Genomic DNA, 23798 nt, shown 5'->3' with positions numbered 1-23798 from the left:
CTGACATTTGAAGGTCTTAAAGGTCTTTTCCAACCTACAAACGCTATTGTAAATTAAACTTCCACAAGTGGTTACAACCCGCAGGTTGGTTGCAAACTTGAATTGCCAGACACTCGTAAAACACTACCAGACACATTGTCGAATCTCTCACCGCTTCCCAGCGAGAAACTGGGACCCTAAAACCCACCGGGCATCTCTCCTGTCGTTCGCGCCTCTTGCTCGGGGGAGAGCACATCCCTGGGATGGGGGCACCGGCAGCGGGAAGGCCGAGGGTCCGGGGGACACCCCGTCCGCCCGCCCGGGGAAAGCGGAGGTGCGGCACGGCCTCCCGCCCTCCTTGCGCCGCAACCACTCCCCGTAAAGAAAGTCACCAGGGGGTGGGGAAATGGTGACAGCTCCAGGAAGCCGGCGGCGGCACCGAGAGACTCGGAGGGAAGGCAGCCCGCGGGGTGGCAGCTCCCAGCCCGCCGCGCCCGCCGCCGCGCCCGCCGCCGCCGCCATGAGCTCCGCGCAGCGCCCGCCGCTCGCCCACGTCTTCAAGGGGACCTTCGTGCACTCCAGCGCCTCCGCCCCCATGGAGATCCTGCACGGACACCTTCTGGGGGTGGACGATAACGGGACAGTGAGTGGGGGGCTCGGGCGGGGTGTCGCGGTGCGGGCGGCGGGGGCGATGCCTTGCCGGGCACTGGGAGTGACCTCTGCGGCCCCGAGCCCGCGGCCGGGGTGCCGAGAGGCAGGGCCGGCTCCGCCGGTCTGTGGGGAGAAAGCGGAACATTTTCGCACTCCCGTCCGTCGGGGCAGGCGCCGCGGAAGAGGAATTTGCGGGAGCTGGAGTTAACCGGGATGGAGGGTCCCCTCGGCACGAGTCTGCAGTTGGCATAAAACTGCTTTTGAGGTGTGCCGAGCGTTCCCGGAACAGCAGCGTTCCTAGATCTGGCATTCTCTCAGATTCTGTTTTCTTTCGGTTTCTTATTATTCTAAGGGTATCTAAAGAGTGGTGGTGAAAATAGCTATCTACCCACTGCACAGCCATCTAAATGAGGCTTTTTTCACCTTCTCGTCACAAAAATCCCCCCTATGGCATATACCCATAAAGATTTAGAAAGATTGTGATTTGGGCATTTCAGTAGTATGAACTGAGCTTAAAACAAGAATTGCACTTACTGATAATGTAGAAGAGAGTCTGGCAGGGAAGCAATGTATCTCCTTAACCCTTATCACACTTGAAACTCAGTTTCATAGTGCAGATTGTGCAAGTAGACTGGTGATATGGTCACCCTATGTGAAATCTAAAAAAGTAGTTTTCTTTCTTGTGGCTAAATAACAGGCTTCAGTAACATTTGAAATATGGGCAAAACACAGTTTGATCCCTAACAGTGCATTTTCTCTATTTGCACGGGTCCATGAGGGCCTGTTTCAAGACAGACCTTTTATAGCTGTTGAGGAGTCTGGTGCAAGGTGTATTGAAGTTATGAGGAGCTGTATTTTGATGAACAGGAGGGAGTAAAGACTTGCATAGTTATGTATTGGCTGGTGTCCACTAAAACAATAGATCTAAATGTAAAAAGGTTAAATGTAAATGTAAAAATTAAATGTAAAAAGGTTTGACTGGTGTAACTCGGGTGCACAAGGCATAAATTCATACCCCATCCCACTCTCTTTAATGTCAATTTCTGCAAAAGTGTCTCTACACAGCATCCATATGAAATCAAGATTTTTAGTGATTTTCTTGAAAAAGAGGTATATTAGTAAGCTACACCTAGACATCTGTGCTCTTACTTACTGTCTCCTTTTCCTAGGGAACAAGGATTCGCAGTATAATGTTTTTCTTGCATAAATTGGCAGAAGTTTTTTTTTCTTTAAATCCATTAAAACACTATCTTCCTTAAATAAAATTCCCACCAGAATACAATGACAAGCACTTTTATTTAATTCTCTTTTTATTATAAATTCTTGACATTTTAATATTCCAGGGACTGATACAGTGAGTATCCCATATGCTCTCTTTTCTCTCTATTACTCATAATGTAGCCTCACGCAGAACAACCACTGGAATCACAGAAGAGTTGGCTTTTCAAGAAAGACATAGTGATTAGAAAATGACTTGCCTTTATTTTTCAAATTTACACCAAAACTGCTTCTGTTTTCCTCCCAAAGATGTAAATTTAACTAAACAGGTGTCCTTTTGCCTCATGTTGCTGACTCCATCATGTAAAAATTTTGCATGGCCTGACACTGTGTGTCAGAGCTTGTATGAACAACTGGGTTCTGTTTTGCAGTGTGGGTCCCTGCATGTCCTCAAGGGATGTAAAATGTCATCTCCCTTCTTTACCCCAGATGTTTTTACCCAAAGTTTTATGAAGAAAATCATTGCCTTTGGATATAAAACCCCAATTTATCATCAAGTTAGCAAAGTAAGGACCATGTTTTACTGAGTGGTTTGCAGAACAGTGTAGTGTCTCCCTTGAGGAAAAGCAAAGAGAAAGACCAGCATTCCTCAGGGTAAAGAAAACAGACATAGGTACAAAATATGAGTTGTTATTGAAATGTTGGTGTAATTATCCTAGGTGAGAAGAATATTAAGTAAATAGAAAAAAATATTAAGCTAAAAGCCCTTGTTAAGTTATGAAAAGAGCAAGAGTTGTGGAATAAGGATTTTAAGCATAAGTTTTGATTTCAACCTGTCGTGACAGTGAGTGGACACATGTCAGCTGTACAAGGAGGAAGGTACCATCCATCTGGAATTCACTGCTTCCACTTTCTCAGCAGGCTGGGCAGTTCTTTTAGCAGCTGGGTGTTGTGAGTGTTCTTGTCTCTCATTTAGCCTCACATTCCAGTTTTGGGAACTAGGCAAACAATAGGCATCACTTGATAACTGGGAGGGAGGAGAGCATGTGGGAGGGGAAAGAGGGTCAGACCCTTCTCATTTTCACCTCTGAATGTCATAGCCAGGCACTGCTGGATCCAAGCAAACCATGTTCCTTCAGCCAGTATAATTCACTTTCCATTTTCTTGTTAATAAGATATTTGCACTGTGGTGCTTGAAGGCACTCAGGGTTTGCTCCATCAGGGTTGATGCACAGTTTAGTTGACCAGCTATACTTTAATGGAAGAGCTTTGGGCATCACTTGGTATACAAAAGGCCTGAATTAGTCACAAGTGTTGGGAGAGCTTTACCCCTGATCTTTGGATTCTTTAGCCCCATTACATGAGTAACACGTGAGAACTTATGGAAGTGTTTGGACAATGGGGTTAGCAGCCACTAATTCTGTGTTTTGTGATATACCTTTCCCAAAGTGCCAGTTATTTTCCTTGACTTCCTTCTTTAAAGCTGAAGTTCTTAGTCTTGTGCACTTCTCTTGACTCTGTAGTGACTCTGGTGTAGAATTTCTTCTTGCTTCTGCAGTGCTGAGGTGCAGAACTAATTTAAAGAACTGTGCATCCAGTTGGTTACCTTGAATGCACAAGCAAATACTGAAGGAAATGTCCAAGCATAGGATCTCAAAGAGTTTAAAGCATTCAGCATTAGAAATGCATCCTAAAGCAATTGGGAACAACTCTTGGCTGACTAAGGAATTCCATTGGGAAGTTTGTTTGAAAAAAACGTAGAGGTCTTGTTGATTTGCCCATAGCCTAATTCAACCATAAGAGACCAGGTGTCAGGTTTAGAATTGGTTTCATCTACCCAGCTTCCTTGAAACATATTTTCTTCATTTTTCCATGATTTAGATGTTTTATTTTTCTGCACCCTAAGAGTACATAACAGCCACTGCTTTTCCATGGCAACGCCTGTTTCCAGAATTTGTCATCTGATGTTTCATGTTTTTCTCTCCCTCTTTTTTCCCCTCCCTCTTCATCCTCCCCCCCCTCCCCCCAGCAGCTCTAACATTGCTCATTCTGCATCCATTTTGACTTCAATATCTGAATGACATCTTCTTTATTGCACATCAGATATTTCAGTAGGTCTGTATTCCAAGCCTTCTACAGTTAAATTAAGTTGGATGTATTCCTGTTTGCATGGAGGACAATACTGCTTCTTGTCAACTATTAATGGAATACTACAATCTTACAATTTTTGCTAGTGTGGTATTTATTTATATGATATTATTTTAATATTTTTTCTGACTGAAAATGTAAAACATCTGCTCTTTAAACAATACAAATCATACCAGCCATGATTAGTTTAAAAGACTAGGCAGTCAATAACTTCTTGTCTACAGTTTAGCAGCATTTACAGTATAGTAGCTTTACTTATTTTTGTCTATGGAAAAACCAGAAAATGGTGAATTTCTATGCAAAAGAAGCATGCACATAAAAAATGGCATGCAAATAAGTGCTAAACAATGCTTTTTCCAGTCCTCTTGCTCTTCCTCCTAAGTTTCTTCCTATTGCCATTTTAAAAGTACTAAGTTTTGCCTTTTTTAATGTGGTTTTGTTTTTCTTTTTAACCGATGCCCTAGAAACTGCTGTCATGAGGGTGACACAGGCCCTCCATGTGAGCATCATCCCAGGAGCAGAAGGATACTGATAGCAGGAAGAGTATTCCCTTGAAATTAGGGGAACCAGCTCTTACACCAAGGGAGTTAGAAGACCATGAATTGGTTTCTGGCAGAGGCTGTGGCTAGAGGCAGGAATTTCTGTAAGTTCAGGTAGGCAGTCTTTGGCCAGGGGAGACTTCCAAGTCCTCTAAATTGTCAAGTGTTGAGGAAACTTGGATCCTACATGGAGCCTGTAGTGGGCATTGCAGTTCCTAGGCTCCACAGTGTCTGTTTCCTGGGGAGCTGTCATGCCTATTAGTGATAGACCTGAGAATGAAAGAGTTGAGAATTCAGCTGCTAAGAGTCATCTTGTAGATTAAAATACCACAGAAGTTAAAAATAAATAGGAAATGTGTTAAAATTCTGACTAGGCAACAGCAACTCATCATCAGTAAAGTCTATGTTCTCTAGGAGTCAAATGGGGTTGAGTTTGGCTCCAGATTGTGGGGTTTTATTTTGAAATAAACAAAGATCTCAGCATCCTTTTAGCCCATTCTGTAAAATGAAAATATTATCCACATTTTCCCCTTCAATTTATTTGCTCATCATAGGCACTGAAAAAATTAAAAAAGACTAACACCAGCAGAAAATTAGAAAATACTTAGCTTGATGTCAGTCAGTCATAGGCACGGGAGGTAATTTGACCCCTCTTGTTGTGAATACTGTACCTGCATTCCTGTAAGGCTGTTGCACAACTCCTCACAAGTGACTGTACTGCTAGCATGACGTTACATTACAGGACACTAAGGTCTTTGCTGTTCTGCCTGTGTATTACCTGAGAAGGAATTAACTGTTTTATTACAAGTTCCAAGGTGGGTGTGGTTATTCACTGGATTATGAGAAGGTATTTCAAAATCATGCTTGATAGTCTGGAAGAACAAGAGTCTCAATGCACACCTAACACCTCTGTAGTAAGTGTGTAAAATTGGTTTTAAGATATAACTTGTTTTGCCTTCAAATAAAGCTGATGTGGGATGCATGTTTGAGGTACTTAACTATGTTTTCTTTTTTTTTTAGATTGTGTTTGTGGAACAAGCTGATCAGCTAGAGCAACTGGCTAAGACGTGGGGGTTCAAAACATCTGACATTAGACAACTGAGTAAACAGTATGTGTTTTATTAAGATTAGCTACAGCAAATGCAGTTTGTTCTTTGAGTGAGGTAAAGCGAGTCTTTGGAATACATTTTTACAGGGAGCACATTAAAACCATATGATGCCCATATATTTAATGGCCAAAATTCCATTTTAGTGCAGTGAGAGCTCTTTACCCAAAGGTGGCTATGTTCTGGATGCAACTCAGACAGTCCATGCTCTTTTTGCATTCCTTGGTTTAGAATTGCAGACATGGCTGAATTGTACTGGCTGATATATGCTGCACAGAGCAAAATGCCATATTTAATTTTCAGGCAAAATCACTTCGTGCTCATGAAAGTGAGTGCCATTCTTTCTTGAGATTACATTTTGTATCCATTTTGTTAGCAGTGGGCTGTGCCTACCATGAAAGTCTAGATGTAGTAAATGTAGATAACACTGACACTGCAGATATGAAACTTGTTTGCTTAGACTTTGACACATTGCATAATAAAAATTAGTACAATTAGAAGATTTAAGCCCTCTAAACACAGAGCTTTTGATTTCTCCATACTGCAGCTGGAGCATTTCTTTTTTTCTTCAGGCAGTAAAATCCTCCAACTTTATTGTGAAGTAAAAAAGTTTTGGACTGTGTGAAAAAGTTTTGAAGTATGTTTTGCATGTAGTAGCACTGTAAACGACTTGTGGCTTATCATTGAGACCTGCAACTACCTTCCAGTAATCAATTGTTAAAAATCTTTTATGCTTTGCTGGAAGGCTAATCATACAGTATATATGAATAATCAGATATTTTTTCATTTGAAATAGCCTAAGGAAAAAGGAAGGTGCTGAGAATGTGAATCAATTAAGGAAGACTTTTCAGCATTTATTGCCTGCAAGAAAACAGAAAAAAGAGGAGCTAAAAAGAGACAAAATTCAGTTCATTCAGTAGTCAGGGAGAAGGAAAGAGGAGTGAGAGAAATGTTATGTAGTAAGGAGTTTCAGCACAAAACAATAGCCATAGCAACTTCCTAGTAATGTTGATATATTCATTCCTGCTATTGCATGAACATTGCATGACAACATATAGTTTTACAGTTACATTGCGAATATACCTTTCCTGTCAAGATACTGAGCAGAGCTTTTTTCACCAGTGTCTGTGTCTGCATTTTTAGACACAGTGTCTGTTCTTCCATTAAGCCTTGAAATTCATTGATTTTACATATCTATATAGACATATAAATAATGTAGAAGAAAACTGGCATACAGAAAGTCACATTTTGTAAATATAATGGTCTGGAAGCTAGAGGCATTCCATATATATTCAAACTAGGAAACAAGACTGTGTACAAATCTCTTTTTCAGGTGGATTCTATAGTGGAGTAATTTTAGTTATTGTGAAGTCAGTTCCCCTTTGTTTGTTGTCATTTAGGGTGGGTCAATATTAGAGATAATTAGATTAATCCTGCTCCTATACTGTTTTTCTCACAGTTACATACATGTATTTTGTAGTGTAAATGATATTACTCAACTGCTTCATACCAAAATGTGGGTATGTGTAGAGGTACAGCAGGAATTAATAGGCTGATGCTGGAAGAGACAGATTAATCTGTACTTGCCATTTATTCTGATGGATTTTAATCAAGTATACTCTTTAACACAAAGCTCATTACTATGGAGAATTTTGAGGCATTTTGGATTATTACAATTTTATTTTCTTTCCTTAGTGAATTCTTCATGCCAGGATTGGTTGATACGCATATTCATGCTCCTCAGTATTCATTTACTGGTACCAGAGTAGACCTGCCTCTTTTGCAGTGGTTGACTGCTTACACATTCCCAACAGAAGCCAAATACCAGGATGGTGGTTTTGCAGAAGAAGTGTACACCAGAGTTGTTGTAAGTCCTGAAAACGACATTTACCTACTTGACAGCATTCGTTTTTGTGTAATATAGGCATGTTCTCAGAAGGTTGGCAGAAAGAGTAGAGAAAGTTACTGTCATGGAAACCAGATGAAGCCAAGATGGCCACTGTTCTGATTGCTAGTCAAGATTGTCTGTTACTAGTTACAGTCTTGTTCTCTTGTTGTTGGCAGTAGAGTTCATTTAATCACAAGGTTAACAATGAACTGTTTATCACCTTTTCTGAATATAATGACATCTACTAATCTACAATAACTAATCTACTCTCAGAATTAGTACAGCCAGCAGGTGCAGACAACCTCAATGTAGCAATAACCAAACATAGTAAAAAAAAAAAATTCAGGGAATGTTTCCTTTCTTCCACATAAGTCCTCTATTATGAACCCACCATCTGAAAAAAACCACATGAAAGAGAAGATACTTCTGATAGATGACAGATCTGGAGTATTCTGGAGTAGTAAAGAAAGACATTGCTGCTGCTGAGGTCTTTAGAGTGAGAATGTCTTTCACTCCAGGGGCTTTAGAAGGAGTCTCTCAGCAGTATTGTGGGTCAAAGAAAGACTGTGTTTGAGTTAGACTGGATCTGAGCATTATAAAGTCTTTAAGATCTACTGGATGGACAACAAGCAGCTAGGTCATATTGCAGAGTACTAGTTCTAGCCTATAACTGATATTTATCCCTTAATATGTGGACTGAAATATCTTCAACAGATTAAATTATTTGGCCAGCATAATTTGCCTTCCATTTGTCTATTACCCTGGAAGCATCTGTTGTCAATATAATAACATAACAAATCTGAAATAAATAGTTATGCTGTTCCCTGCCACACAAATTTTAAAAGAAATTACTTTCTGCCATCTGCCATGATAAAAGCATGCAGGAGCAGCCTGGTCATAAGCTCTTTGACAAGCACATTTAAGCCTTCAAGTGCTTAAAACATAGAGGTGGCCTCACCTTTGAGCCGTGTACCCAACATGCTGTTACAGTGCAGGCTGAGTGACCCCAGCACATCTAGAGACCTCACCCTGCAAGGTGTGTCACAGAATCATCTGGAAAAGAGCTGCCAGAGAGAGGTGGAAGTTAGCTGTGGGAGCCTGAACACCACAGTTAGGCTCTCCCCATGTGAATCAAATAGAACAGGGTTAGGAAAATGTCTTCACCTATGGAAGATAAATAATACCACACTCTGAAGTGTTTGAAGGGGCCAATTATAACCTTCATCTGTTAGAAACAGAACTAAACCTTCATGGAGCAGATGTTTTTTCATAAGTTTCATTGTGCTTATGAAGTTGTGATGAAAAAACAGTTGATTTTTTCAAATCAAAGTCCTGTTTCCAGCAAATGCCTTCTATACTCAGCAAAAGAAACAATTTAGGTGAAATTTTCCTCCTTTTAGTTGGAACCTCCTCTTTGTGCTGGTGATTTGGAAACAGAATTTTTTTAGATTTACTTTAACAATGTTGTTAGGATTTCAGAAGTAGAGAATTCTGAATTTTAAAACCTAGAAAAGACAAAGGTAACTTGTCTTTGTAATGACATTGCTATTTTGAGACTTTTTTGGAACTTATAAAGATTTTAATTTGAATATTGTAAGGAAAAGACAGAGCTTGGCTTCATGTTTGTCAAATAATTAACTCTACCCTTCCTCTAAACATTGTGTGGAATGTCCCACCTTTTATCTCATTAAAAGAAATTTAAGAAATTCTCAAATTATTTGGTACCCAGAACCCAAAAGTATAGTGTAGGTCTGTATGTTGGATAAGTGGTCAACATAGTTTGCATCAGTCCCAAGGATGAGAGAAGCTATAAATTTCATCATGAATTAATGTAACTAAAATACCTGGTAATTTACTATTATATTCCCCAAAAGTAATATGGGGATTTCCTTTCAAATGGTATGTTAGATAAATAATTAACTCATAGTTTGAGTGGTTTTGCTCAGTTTACTTTTACAGTTAAGTTTGATACTTGGTATTTGGGAGAAACAAAGGTTTTTGATACATGAAAACCCTACTTGTTTTTCCAGCTAGATCAGGTTGCTAAAAGAAGGTTTTTCCAGCTAGATCAGGTTGCTAAACCACCATGTTTCCCAAAACCCTTGCTTTGCTAACACTACATAAATGTTGTTTCACAATCAAAATTGGAGAGCCTTTCATAACTAGGAAATAAAAAAAATTACTAGTTGTTTGTATTTCTAAATATAAATTGGAGTATTTCCAGTTTGGGGAAAGGAATAATAACTGGTTTCTATGGGTTTAGCCACTGCAAAAATGTTGTGAGCAGTTTTTTGTATTTATTAACCCTCAGACTTAAAAAAACTTTTATGAAATTAAAAATCTATATTTTTACCTTCCTACTTCACTGCAAAATTTCACAATAACTAAATGTTCTTGCGGTTTGAAATGAGACTTCTGCATTTTGGCAGCTTTATTGGCTTTTTTCTCAGACAGTTGAAACTGATTTCTTTTTTTAGAGACGAACTCTAAAGAATGGCACGACTACAGCTTGCTACTTTGCAACAATTCACACAGATAGTTCCCTTCTTCTTGCTGAAATTATAGGTAAGTCTAACAGTGAGTTTTGAAGGATTATGTGGATCGTGTTAGTTGAAGGAAACAATGTTTAGGAGTTTAAACTAGCTAGGGATGTGTCTTTCTCCTAATTTGTTTTTTATTCATTGTACCTGTCACACTGTGTCCCCAGGCCCCACCTGTTACCCATGTCATTTAAACACCTCTATCCTACTTGCTACTCCTTCTCTCCTCATTCCCAAGTCTGCTGTTGGCTGAGCTTGAATTAGGTCTGCTGGACTTGTTCTTGAGCTGCAGCTCTCTGCTTTTTCTAACTTTTTGTTATTTGAGGTTTAAAAGAACTGAATGACAGGAGGCCCAGTTGGTGCATTAATTTCCTGATACACTGAGGTTTCATCTGACAATCAATATGAAAAATCTTCACACACCTTCTGAAATCAGAGAAGTGGAAGCTGCATCAGAATTTTATCCTTCCCTTCTGTTCATAGTTGCAAATGCCTGCTTGAAAATGTTTTTGTTCTTGCAGGATTTCTCAAGGCTCAGACAGCTCATAAAGCAGAGAAATTTAATCAGAACCTCAAATTTCCTCAAAAATGAGCTATTCTGATTTATTTGGAAAATTTTGAAGCTATTGCATAAAACAACTCAAATAGTAAAAGTGGACAAAGCGATCTGATTTTAAAACACATTTGACAGCCTAGGATATTATATGCATGTTTTACATATGATTTCTGATTTTTTCATCTAGCATGGGTAAATCTCAAGAAAGAGGCTAGAATAGATCTGGAAATTTCTCCCTCTAACCGCATGTGGGAGGCCTGTTAGCAATCTTTGCCTGTTAGCAAAAAAGCAATGGTTTGCTAAGGTCTTTATGCCTTCTCTCATCTTCAAGTAGTCATCTACTGCAGCTACTGTACTTTGATGCTTGTGTTTCTCATTCTTTGTGTCACAGCTGTCTTCACGGACTACCATTAAGAATTCTGGTTGTGGTTAAACTATAGTAATCTAGTTCTTATTTATGAGTCTTAATGTGGAAGACACCTCCTATTTAATGTTATTTGTTTCCTTATTTTGTCTTTTCTTTTTATCCTTAAAAGTCACATGAATGATCCTAACTTAGAGACAAGGCAGGAGCATAAATTCTGGTCTTCCTAAATGGAGCTGGGTGGGGTGGAATTAGTTTTTTTTATTTCAGTACAAGCTTTGGTAATGATTTCTGAGAACCAGGGATTCTGAGATTTATGTTCTAATGCATCTCAACAGATAAATTTGGCCAACGAGCATTTGTTGGAAAAGTCTGCATGGATGTGAATAACAGTGTGCCAGAATACAGAGAGATTACTGCTGACTCTGTCCAAGAGACAGAAAGGTAAAATGATAAAATTGATGGCATTACCTTTTAAAGTAAGATTTTTCATACATCTGAAAAGTGGATGTGAATCTGTCTAAGAGCTTACAGGTGTGAATTTATTAGCAACAGGTTTTTTTGTTCCAACAGTACTGTCCCCTACAGTCCTGGCAATTCCTGCAAATCCTGGCAATTCCTGAAAAAGTTGCTGCACAGCCCAAGTAGCATCCCTCTGGCTTTTCTAAAGAGAGGGAAAAACCACAGATCTAGGGTTTGAGAGGATGTGTCTGTTTTCTTCTGCCTCTTTTCCCTTTCACAGCTGTGTGTGTGGAGGTTCTGGGGCCTGACATACAATGGTGAGGTGGCAGCCAGTTCCCTCATCCCCATTAACTTCTAAGCTATTTCCTTCCATCATTTAGGTTAAGACTTTATTCAAGCTGTAGAGCTCAGCTCTCATATACTGCATTTTAAATATCTCTTGTCCATCACAGCACCAGTCAAACCACTCCAACATGCAACTGAGAGAATCAAGGAGAATCAAATGAAGGCAATATTTGTACTGGAGGAGAGCCAAGACTGGATTATTGCAGCTTACTATCATGTTTCTCTTGTCTTTTGCACCCATGCTCAGAAAACAGTTAAGCAAAATTACAGCTCTTCTCATAGAACTATCTATTTACTTATATAAATGTTTCAGATGTCATGCTGAAAGAGAAAACCCCTAAGAGTAATATATATATCTTTTGGCACTTGTGTGAGGTTGATTCCTTGTTTTTACAAATCATGCTAAAGGTGTGACAATAAAAGTTAGAAATAGTAATATATTTCTATAGTGTTTATATTTAAAGAAATGTTTAAAACATGCAGTGTGAGTTACTTTCACTCTTCTAACCTTTGTTTCCCTCTATGTAAATCCCCAGCTTCTATAATATGGTGCAAGTCCTGCCAAATTGGCCTAAAAGAAGCAGAACTTCCAATTCTGATAGTTTTAAAAGCTTCAGAAGTAACTAAATAGCTTTCTTTCAAATATCTATCTTCTGCCTCCAATTAATTCCTTTTTGATTGTGTAAAAAGAAATTATTCTGAACTTTTGGTGAGAGGTTGCCACAAGTACTCCATAGCTGTCTAGGGAATGGGGCTGTGTGCTTCCTGGTGTGTATCTGGAGTACTTACCCAAATCACAGCAGTATAATTGCAGGAGGACGAAAAAGCTGTTTCATTAAGAGTGCAACATGTTAGTTGGTTTTTTGTTGCTTGGTTTTTTAAGAATCTAAGAAATGTGATCTGTCACACTGTCAGAAAATGGACTACACTCATTTCAGTTACTTAAAGTCAAGATTCAGAAATATTTATATTGTATGCATGGAAATAAGATACAATTCCAAGTACTTAATATATTAAATTTAAATTCATCAAGAATGTGAATCTATCATTCTTTGTCAAAGAGGATTTAATAAAAACTGAGGGAATTGAACTCTCTATTACCATATATGGTATTATTAGTTATAGTCAGCTGTAAAGATGAGAACCTTGTTCAAGTCTGTTCTGCTATAGAAAACAGTGATTTGAAGCTGACCTTCTTTCCTCATAGAGAAGTACATAAGCCAACAAACTATAGGCTATATTTGCAAACCATATTTCATCACATTTCAGCAGTTTTGAAACAGCTCACACTGTTCAAAGAATGTGAGAAAGAATGAAAACAGCCACATTGAAATTTTGGATTGTCAACTGGGCATTATATTTCTGTTAAAGCTTCTGCTCAAGTGTGTATTTTATTGATCAAGTTCTGATCATAAAGCTTCTGATGAAGTGTCATCAGGTTAATTGGTAAGAGGAGAAACAGGCAGATGGTAGCTAATTCACTTGGCATTTTAGCTCTCAAAGTAAGACAATGGTGGGCTCAAACTTCTTTGGTGATTGCAGAAGTCAAACTCAGGTTTCTTGTTTCCATCTGGTGATCTAATGTGACCTTCAGGGCTGTGAATGTAGCCTCTAGCATAATTTTCTTTTTCCTCTGAAGACATTTGAAAAAATTGATACAATGGGTTGTGATCAAATTTATACAGTTTTCTTACTATGAACTATAACATAAAATTTCACAGAGATCCTGTCCAGAAAGCATCTCAAACTGTCTTTCACATGTCACTTACATACACTGAACAAATGGGCTTTGAAAGAATTTCCTCCTTCCAAAGTAGGAGGAAGCTTAATTTGCTCATCTGCATTATCCATAGTGACTGCTTAGGGGTTTTTGTAGAGGTCTGAGGTGGCATTTTATTTATCAGAGTAAGTAAATCTTTATTTTCTGGAAGGTAGATAGTCTATACACTAACAGTAATATAAGATTTCAAAAAAAATCAAGGGTTCTTTAAGTGAACAAGGACATAAGGACATACTGTAAGATATAAAATATTGCTGCATCTTTTAAAACTTGGATTTGAAAAGGTTTAAACACTGCAATTTGAATTCATGGACAAACAAATTTAAGTTTGGTTTGTTTTTTCCTTCTTCAATATTGCAGCTGTAGGTTATAATTATGTTTTCCATTCATATAATGTAGCATGTGTTTGGTTTTCAGGGAGAACTCAGAATAATTACTGCTTGTCAAATGCTAAGTATTGCAATGAAAAAACGATAGTCTTCATGTTCAGAGTCAAATTCAAAACTAGCATAAATGGTGTAACTATGCTGACTTCATTGTGTTCCCTTTTTTTATTTCATCTGAAAATCTGGCTCAAAATTTTGTAAAACTATTGATCTGTCAGAAATGTTTAACAGGGTATCCAAGTATATATTGTTTATATTTTTCATAATTAATAACATAGAAGACAGATTTATAGCAACTTTATTTCTACCCTTTTTCAGGTTTGTTAGAGAGCTACTGGAAAAGAAAGTAAGTAGTGCTCTTTATTGAAATCACTTCTGTATTCAGAAGATGCTGTGTGAACACATGAAATAATTAATCCTGCTATCCAAATCTGTTGTCTTAGTGACAAATCAATAAATATACATATGTCTGTGTAATAGACAGATATCATCACTCTGAAAAATGTTCTGGTCATGTTTCTCAGAGCAGAGCAATGTTCTGTGTGTTTCTCTTCTGAGTTTAAAAAACCTGGCTTCCTAGAAAGGATGATTTTCTTGTTAAGAAAGGTGGAGTTCAGTTTAGCACTTTTAGTATAGAGGTAGGCAGACTAATTGAAGGAATTCTCACCAGCAGAAATCACTATTTTTTTAGTAAAGTTACTAATCCACTATAAACTTAGTGTTTTGTGTCAGTGCATGTCTTAAAGTGTGTTTCTAATAACATTCATGCTTACACTCCAGTGGCAAAGATAGAAATTTACACTCCAGCATTATACACAGCAGTACTTTTCTTATCAGCCTTTGGTTTTCAGTGGCTTCTTTTGACATCCCACCTCAAAATATTCAAGAGCAGTTGCCTGGAGTTTAATGCCTAAACTGAATGTATCACGAGAGTAAGTTGGCTAATTTGCAAAGACCTGGGCTCCTTTTTTCTGGGAGATAATACAAGGAACTGCAGTCCAAGTTATCGCTTACTGGCTTGTGCTAAACTCTGGCCTTTGACTGGTGACAGAATTGCAATCCTGCTGACTATTGTTTTAGGAAAATTTTAATCTAGAGATGCAAGGTATAAACCTCTGTAGCTTTTAGTGTCTTCTCCCCTGTTTCCTACTGTATAGCATATTTGATTATATCACCATTCTTATGTAAGGAGTTCAGGGGTTTGTCGCTGTTATGAGTAAAGAGGATTGAAAGAGGAAGCCAAGAAAATGGCTTTGGTTTTATAGAAGCTTGCAGTTTTGCATCATTTTATCTTCAATGGTCATGGAAGTGTGACTGAAAAAAATCTGGTCATTCAACTGAATAACTTCTCATCATGCATTTAGACTGTCAGCAAATATCAAAAACTATCCAGTGTTGCTGAAGACTGGTGAAATTTCAGGGACTTGATGCAAGTTCAAATAAAAACACATTCTTTAATAAAGTTCATTAAAATTATGGTCAGAAACCCCCACTTTCATTCTCTGTTTCTGCAATGAGATGTCTAATGAAAAAAAGGAAATGACTATACAGCTTAATTTGAGTTGGCAAGGATGCAGTAAGCAGTAAGCAATGAAGACAAAATGTAATTGCTGTGTAAATGCTTGTCTTATGGTTGCTGAAATATATATGTAGAATGCAAACCCCATCTTCTATTATTTTCAGTATCCCAGAGTACAGCCTATCATAACCCCCCGCTTTGGCCCCTCCTGCACAGAGGACTTGCTGAATGCCCTTGGGGATTTAGCACAGACCCACGATCTTCATGTGCAGGTAAGCTCTCAGAGCTCTGTGTGTCATTTAAGTGGTGTGGACAGACAGTGTGCTGACCATCTAAAGATGCCTTTGGGAGGAGATACATACCTGCTGCCTTGATCTCAGCATCCACTCTGTTGTAGGCGTCTTCTCTCTTTCACTTCACAATAACATTGTGTATTATTTTATCTATTATTTTAACATCTTCCTAAAATTGGAAGTGGAGCCATTGTGTCACCACATTACTGAGATGGACATGTGTACCATCTCATATCCCTTTGTTCCTTTAAGGAACAAGTGGAGCTACTTCTTTAGGCTCTATGAAAACTTGTTCAGGTGTGATGAAAAAAGAGATGCAAGGACTAGATGGAACTATAGGCTTTACAGGCACTATTTTTTATGAATATATATGTTTGACACCAGTAGATTGCTCAGAAGGTTGCAATGTCAGGTTCAATGCTGTTTAAAGGACTTGCTCTATGTATTTTCTTATTCCAGAGTCACATAAGTGAGACTGAGGAAGAAATCAAACTTGTGGAAAACATGTTTCCTGCCTACCAGAATTACACTGAACTGTATGATAAAAACAAGCTGCTAACCAGCAAGGTAGCCACATTAAAAATTCCCAAATATGACTTAAATTAATCCATGTAGAGAATATGATGGCTTACTGTATTTACCTGAAAATTTTGTTTTGTTCTGTGAAGGTCAGTGACATCTGGGGAAAAGTAAATTTGTTTTATGTTCTCTGTTGAGGTGTTGGATATTTAAACAAGCCCTCTGTGTTTCTAAGTATTTTAGAGGAAGTGAAAAAGAAACATATTTTATGCTTCCTGATTCATTTTCGAAAGGCTCCAAGGAAAATTACGGCAGTAGGAATAGAAGGAGGCTAGATAAAGCTGGTGTTGTAGGAACTGGTAATTCTTGGACAGTACCTAGTTATCCTTATATTCCAAGGATGTTACCCAGTTTTTCCAGTTTACCTGAAGGTTTCTTCTGTGGTGTTACGTTACTACCAGCTTCATTTTCTTCCTATGGAGAAGCAGCCTTCTGTGTTGAATTCTAAACATCTACCTCACTTGCAGACAGCTGCACTTTATTGCTCTGACTATCCAAAAGCACTCTCACCTCATTTTACCAACTTATTTTACCGAGCTTTGACAGGCACACCAGCCCGAAGAATTGAAATTCATTACAGCTTTGTGCTGCTGAGAAAAATGTAATATACCTGCCCACAGTAATTACAGGCTAGAGACCCAGGGCACATCTAATTAGATAGTGGACTGCCCCTGCAAAAGTGAATATGAACAACCCAACTACAGTCAGCGTACCTAAACATCAGTCAAGTTCATTTAAAAATTTGAGACAGAATTTTCATATGCACAAGGGGCAGCTGGAAACTGCCAAGGAATTAGCTGCTGAGCCCCCATTTCTGTGTTTGAAATTTTACCCCAGTAAATGACTTGTTTACTGTCCTTTTTGCTGAGAAATCAATACAGACTAGAGAAGCATGTACACAGAATTAACCTTTGCTTTCTTAAGTGGTCCTTTGCATGCTGATTTGGTGTGCAAGTGTTCTAAAGAGCATATTTGTGCTGCAAAAGCACAGGTCTTAATTCTGTGACTTGTATGCACACAAGTGAAAATGGTCATGAAAAATCATGATTACTGATGCCTTCTGGAGTCAGGCTCCTGGATATTTGGGAAAGGATGATATTAAACACAAGCATAGCAGCAGAACCTCAGATATTGTCTCCCCATCCACTCAAACTAAGACACCAAATAAATTTTTTAAGTGTTTTTTTGGAGCTGTTGCTGAAATGTTTCTTTCCTTTTAAAAACAGCACAGATTGGCAGGGATATGGTTCAGTAGCTACCATATGTAGGTCCTTATCTGAAGATGTGGCTATTCTCTTTGTGTTTTCAGCTACAGTGAGCTTTATGAGTACAGATGAGAGGGGTACAGTGCCATTAGGTGATGCTCAGTGGAAGCAGTCTCAGTGCCATGCTCAATTTTATATGCAGATTGCAAGATCTAACAGAGCTCTTGCTCCTCTCTTTCAGTGGGCATTTGGCATATGAGGTAATGCCAATTAGATTTGAATGGGAATAATTGGTTTATCCACTATTAAATTATCCTATCCTATATTTCTATATTTTTCTTGTGAACTTATTTTTAAAGTCAGTTATGTTGGCTAAAAAGTAAAAGTAATTTATCAGTTGCATAAAAAATTAGATTATATTTTATGTAAAGGATATTTAATCTCATTCTCTTTCCCTGGTGCAAACCTTTAGAGAGCTAATAGGAAACATGCTAAGAGGACATACATCCTCCATTTTATCTGATCTTTTCCTGGCCCCAGTACTTAATCTCTGTGTTAGCTACAAAATATAAATTGTGAGCTTGCTACAGCACTAGGACAACTGGGAAGTTCTTGCTTTTGTCTTTGGTCACAGCTGTCACTGCAAGAGCAATTATCCTGTATTCTTATATTTAAAAAATGCAAAAAGCTGAAGGAATGATATGTCAGGCACACTGAAGTTAATCAGCTTTTGTGGGTTTTAAGAGCTTAATTCAAGAAGTGCATTAATTTCACTAAATGGTAACGTGTCCTTTTTGGCTATTTAAAGCAGTGCAGCAAACCTCACAGCCACAGAAATAAATGAAATATTGAGTAAATTTGTGATTCTCTTTTTCTTTAGACTGTGATGGCACATGCCTGTCATCTTTCTGAAGAAGAGCTGAAAGTTTTTAGTCTTCGTGGAGCTGCAATTTCACATTGCCCCAATTCTAACTTTTCGTAAGTTAAAAAAAAAAGGAATGGTGCATAATTAAATAAAGCTGTTGTTTGTGTAGTACCCTGAGTCAAAACCCTGGTAGTTTTGCTACCATTGCAAAACTATGATATAGAAGCTATATGATACCTCATTACACCATAAATGACATATTGGATTGAACATGATTATTCATCATCCACTTCTGCATAGCATGCTCTGGACGAGTTTGTGGTCTTTCAGTTTAGTTATTGCATCTATATCCATATCTATATAATTACTTCTTTTCTAAAAATTTGTTTCTTTTGACTCTTCTGTCAGTGGTAGATGTCAGTGGCATCTCCCTTTCCCCCTGAAGTCTGCTAATTTTTGGGGAAATGGACTACAAAGTCTTCTTTCTGTTGGACAGACATGAGATACTGCATGGTATCCAGACAGAAATAAAACAAAACTTGTACACATTAAAGGAGAGTCTTTGTCATAAAATAGCTCTGCAGCCCTGCTTCTCCGGAACTTTTTCTGCATGTAGCACACAGAACATGTTTCTTCTTCCAATCCAGGATGTGCAGCGGTGTCTTAAATGTGCAAAAGGTTCTTGAACACAATGTGAAGCTTGGTCTTGGCACAGGTTAGTAGTTTCCTCTGAAAGTGTTTTTTTCTGGAAACCATTGGGAGATACATTCACCTGTTCATATTTAAAAGTCAGCATGTCTCCAATTTTTGGTCCTCCTTTGTTTTCTCCACTTGAGTAAGGAAGTGTAGACTATTGAAATTCTAGGGTTGGTCCAAAACTCTTTCAAAACAAATTTAAAAAATTAGTGAAGAGTTTTGTTGCTGTTGTGAGCTTAAACAGGACCTGACCATCAACTTTTCAGGTTTCTGTTTTTGTGTTGTGTTCTATTCACCTGACTGTGTGCGAGAGCACCTTTTTTGGGAATTATGCCTTCAGAGACAGTGCTTAGCTGTAGAACTTGTTTGGTTTACATATTCGCTTCAGAACTTTGAATTAAAACTTATAGAAATTTAACATAGAGATTTATACTCAAAACTTGTTTCTAAGACTCTGATCCTTTCTAGATGTTGCCGGTGGATATTCAGCTTCTATGCTTGATGCTATCAGGAAAACAATGGTGGCATCTAATAGCCTTCAGATCAATAAAGTGAATGAAACAGGACTAACCCTTCAAGAAGCTTTTCAGCTAGCCACTCTGGGAGGAAGCCAAGGTAAGAAGAAAATTCTTTTGTGTATACACAGAGAGCTACAACTCTCTTTGATTATATGTCTCCCTGTCTTCATGGGAGATTCATGGATTTTCTGGTCCAGAGTAAAATCTAACTGGTAGGCAGAGATAATCCTTCAGTTTCTCATACTCACACTAGGCTTTTTAGAGAAGAGTACTCTATTAATGCTGAGAGTTTAATAACAAAATCTTAATGGCTTTTCAGGGTTGTACATTTGCTGTGCAAAGATCCTCAGACTAAGTCATAAGGCTGTAAGTGCTTGTCTATTTATTGTACCAGCTGGAAATTTGTTTTCTCAGCAACCATCACCTAGAAGAAAAACTGCAATTACTGTAAAATCATGCATTCTATTTGTTATGAGTTTCTAATTTTGCTTGCGCTTTTTGAGCTGTCAGTGAGGCAGTTTGTTGCAAATCAAAACATTATGCAAATCACTCCTCATTCAGGGAAGAAGAGAAAAACAGGCTTTCCACCATGGTTGTTCAACACAATTGCATTTGCAGAATGCAATCATATAGTATATGGGTTATCCAGTTTTGGAGAACCAATTTTGCTGTAATCAGTGTGCACATAAAAATAGATACAATTAAAAAAAGTTTTAGTGTAACTGGTATGATTTAGCAGAGAGGAAATCCACATATAAGTGAAAACCTATTATTGTTTCAGTTACCAGAAATGAGCTCACTACCTTCTAAAGCACTGGTCCCAAATCTTCTCAGTGTAACCTGCCTGTAGCTGCCAAAAAGCTACACTGGGAATTATTAATGGAAGCTTAAAAGATGTAGTGAAAATGTTGTCAATCAGGTCTTCTCAGAACTGAGTTTGAATTCCTGGAGAGTGTAATGGGGAAAATAGAGAAGACAGAAGATGAGCAGGGAACAAATAGTGTTCTTTTTCCTGCAATATATACTGTTCCACAAAGTGTGAGAATAAACTAGCTGAGACACAGAAAGGAAGACTTATAAAAATTCCAAACTCATATGTGGCTTCCCTTCCCAGATACTCCTATAGCTATAGGAGTATAGTATAACTCCTATAGTGTTTTTTCTATATTAGGTTTCCTTAGTAAGGTGTTAATTTTTTTAATTGATTTTAAGCTGTTTTATCCTTACTGAATCAATTTTAAGGGTAGAATATAAATTATTTCTACAAGCTTCCAGTAGCCTGATACTGAAAGGGAAAATTTCAATAGCAGAAATTTAAATGAGTGATTTTTTTTTTTGGAATAGTTTGCTTTGTTAAGACTCCTAAACACTTATCACCCTCTTGTGTTTAATCTAAAAATTGCATTCTGCTCAAAAACCTGAAGGAACATGAGATAATTTTTGTTGAAACTAGTAGGTAATCAAAATATTTCAGAATTTGTAGGAGTTTAAATGTCTTTAAGATATTGTGATATTCCTGCCACTCACAAACTTCAATGACTTCTTAAAGTAACTTCAAGACTGAATTTCCTTTATCAGTGCAATCTGAAAACAAATAAATTATTTGCAGGTATTATGCTCTTTGATGACTTACTTTCAGAGTACTGGAAAAATAGATTTAATTCACAGGTACTTTCTAGAAATTAAAAGGGTCCTAATTTATTTCTAAAGATGCACAGGGGTTTCTCTTTAGGAATTCTAAGCACTTGCAAGCTGAAGTCCCTGTCCCTGAAGATGAATTTGTAGGTTTTCAGGGCATGTGGACCGGAGAACTTGTAGTTGTAATGAAATTTTGAAAAAATAAAGCTAAATAGTAGACCACAAGGCAAGCCATACGGGTAGGTATAAGACCTTCAGACTGGTTATGATTATTTCTCCACACCATATTATTATTTGTTCCTGCTAATTGCAATTAGATACCACTGGATACCTCTTCTATTATCATATTACTATTGCAATATGTCTATAAAAACTTTCAAAATTGCTTAAACTTTTTAAAAAATGCAGTCTAATACTGCCTTAGCAAGATGAATGTTATTATATGCTTTACTGTTTCTCATTGCCCCATTTGGAGTTCGAATGCTTTTGGAATATAATCTATTGTTTCTTAAGTGCTAACATACTATTCAATTTGTTTTTGGCTTTTTCCTTGTAATCATCTAAATTTTTGTTTGTCTTAAGAATATTTCAAGTAAGTTCCAGGTACTTCTACATGGTGGGAGGAGGCTGGTCCTGAAGACATGTTTGTGAGTTTATTTTCTTCCTCAGCTTTAGGACTGGATGGTGTGATTGGAAACTTTGAGGTGGGAAAAGAATTTGATGCCCTGCTAATCAACACAAAGGCTTCAGACAGCCCTTTTGACTTGTTCTCTGCTGATGATTTTGAGGTAATCAGAACAGGATTGATGATCAAAACATGAATGGAAGTGATGTGGGGAAGGTCCACGATACAGACAGAAAAGGTTTCTTGAGAGTGATTCTGGTGGCAGGAATTGGGTGTACTATACCTCTGCTGTCTGTGCTTCAGCCTGCATGTTCCATGGGGTTTTTGTTCATCAGAATCTTGCTGACCCCAGTGACAGTGCCATAACGCCATCAGCAAAAATGCATGTAATATTTTTAATGCATATTTTATTAGCCCAAGATTACAGTTACGATTACAGTTATGTATTTGCAGTGACAAATGGCAGCGAAGAATAAGCAATTTATTTTTAGTCAATACTTAGAGCTCAGACTGAAAAATGTCAGCCTGTTCCCAGAGAAAGATTAGGTTGCCATTTCTGCAAGATAGCTATTTTGAGTTAGAAGCACAGTTTTTATGTTAAGTTAAAGCAGTGCTGGTTTTATGGTAGGGAAACATCTTCTCATTCAAAAACCTTCTCTGACCAAAAAAGATAGTTAAGAGCAGTTACTTGAGTTTATAGATGTGGTCAGACTACCTGGAAACAATTCCAGTTCTGTAAAAAGAATTATTTTTAAGTTTAAATATAAACCTTTTAAGCTAAGTTATTGGTCCTTAGCACTTTACAAAAATTTAAATTTTGCCTTGTTTTCAAAAAGCAAATTATGTATATATATAAAATATGTATATATATATTAAGTTTTGATTTCACTATTACTAAGAATATTTAGGAGAAGTGTTATTATCAGTTCTTTCAAGCTTCAAATGATTATGAATCAGGACAGCACATACTGACTGCTTTCTGAATTTTTTTTCTCCCATTTTTTTAAAGGACACTCTCCAGAAGTTCCTGTATCTAGGTATGTTTTGAATTTCAGTTCAAGTTGAATTCTCATTTCCTATATCAAATATCTCAATTAATATTGGGGTTAATAATAAATTTATTTTTACATAAGTAAGTGTACATTTGTTTGCTGTAATTAAATATATTTATTCAACTATTATATGAACAGTAACATGTCCCAAATAATTAGCATTAATATTTGACATTAATAAATACAAACTGGCTTATAATTATAATTGTTTGTAAATATGTCCGGGCAGTGTCTGGGCTGGGGCTGTGCTGCTGCTGTGTTGCGATGTTGGGGTGCCTGGTGCCAGCTGTGGCCACAGCTGTGTCATGCTGTAATGAGACTTTTGCCTTTCTGAGGAGCTGTCTCACCAGCTTTCTTGGTGGCTGGTTCGAAGCCAGTTCAGATACTGTGTAACAAATCATTTTCTGTACAGATACATAATATTTTGGGGGTTTGGATCTACTGGATATACAGAAAATCCATTGCACTATTGCAGCAGCTGAATGCTATGTTTATTTTTTTTTTAAACACATGGGCTGATAAAATATTTATTAATTTTTGTGGTAGACCTGACTATTTCTCTTCAAATGGACTTTCTTAGTCCTAGGAAATAGTTGCTGCAAATAATGTGTTCCAAAACTGTTTTTGTAGACTGCATAATTGTCATTAATTAAATCAGTGTTTGTATTTATGAGCAAACCTCAGTTTTGACCATGTTATTTCAGGTGATGATCGGAATATTTCGGAAGTGTATGTGGCTGGAAAGCAAGTGGTTCCTTTTTCAAGCTCTGTATAAATCCATTTTCTGTTTGCAAAATATTTTGCTTACATTCTGCATCTGATTTGGAAAAGATTGATTAAGTGCAG

General features: G+C 37.6%; 1 protein-coding gene across 1 annotated transcript; it reads left to right on the top strand.

Annotated features, from left to right (window-relative positions):
• Positions 1-484: 484 nt before the first annotated feature.
• On the top strand, positions 485-23788 carry GDA (guanine deaminase). The gene is made up of 14 exons (XM_066569305.1): positions 485-622; positions 5556-5644; positions 7337-7508; positions 10007-10094; positions 11328-11433; positions 14281-14308; positions 15646-15753; positions 16234-16341; positions 18439-18536; positions 19071-19138; positions 19588-19734; positions 21945-22063; positions 22910-22937; positions 23657-23788. Exons 1-14 carry the CDS (start codon positions 500-502, stop codon positions 23725-23727), a joined length of 1353 nt encoding a protein of 450 aa, XP_066425402.1. The 5' UTR covers positions 485-499; the 3' UTR covers positions 23728-23788.
• Positions 23789-23798: the final 10 nt, after the last annotated feature.

This window comes from Molothrus aeneus, chromosome Z (genome assembly GCF_037042795.1).
Source record: "Molothrus aeneus isolate 106 chromosome Z, BPBGC_Maene_1.0, whole genome shotgun sequence".
NCBI lineage: Eukaryota > Metazoa > Chordata > Aves > Passeriformes > Icteridae > Molothrus > Molothrus aeneus.
Note: the sequence above shows the minus strand (reverse complement) of the source record. Positions and strands in the feature narration are given on the sequence as shown.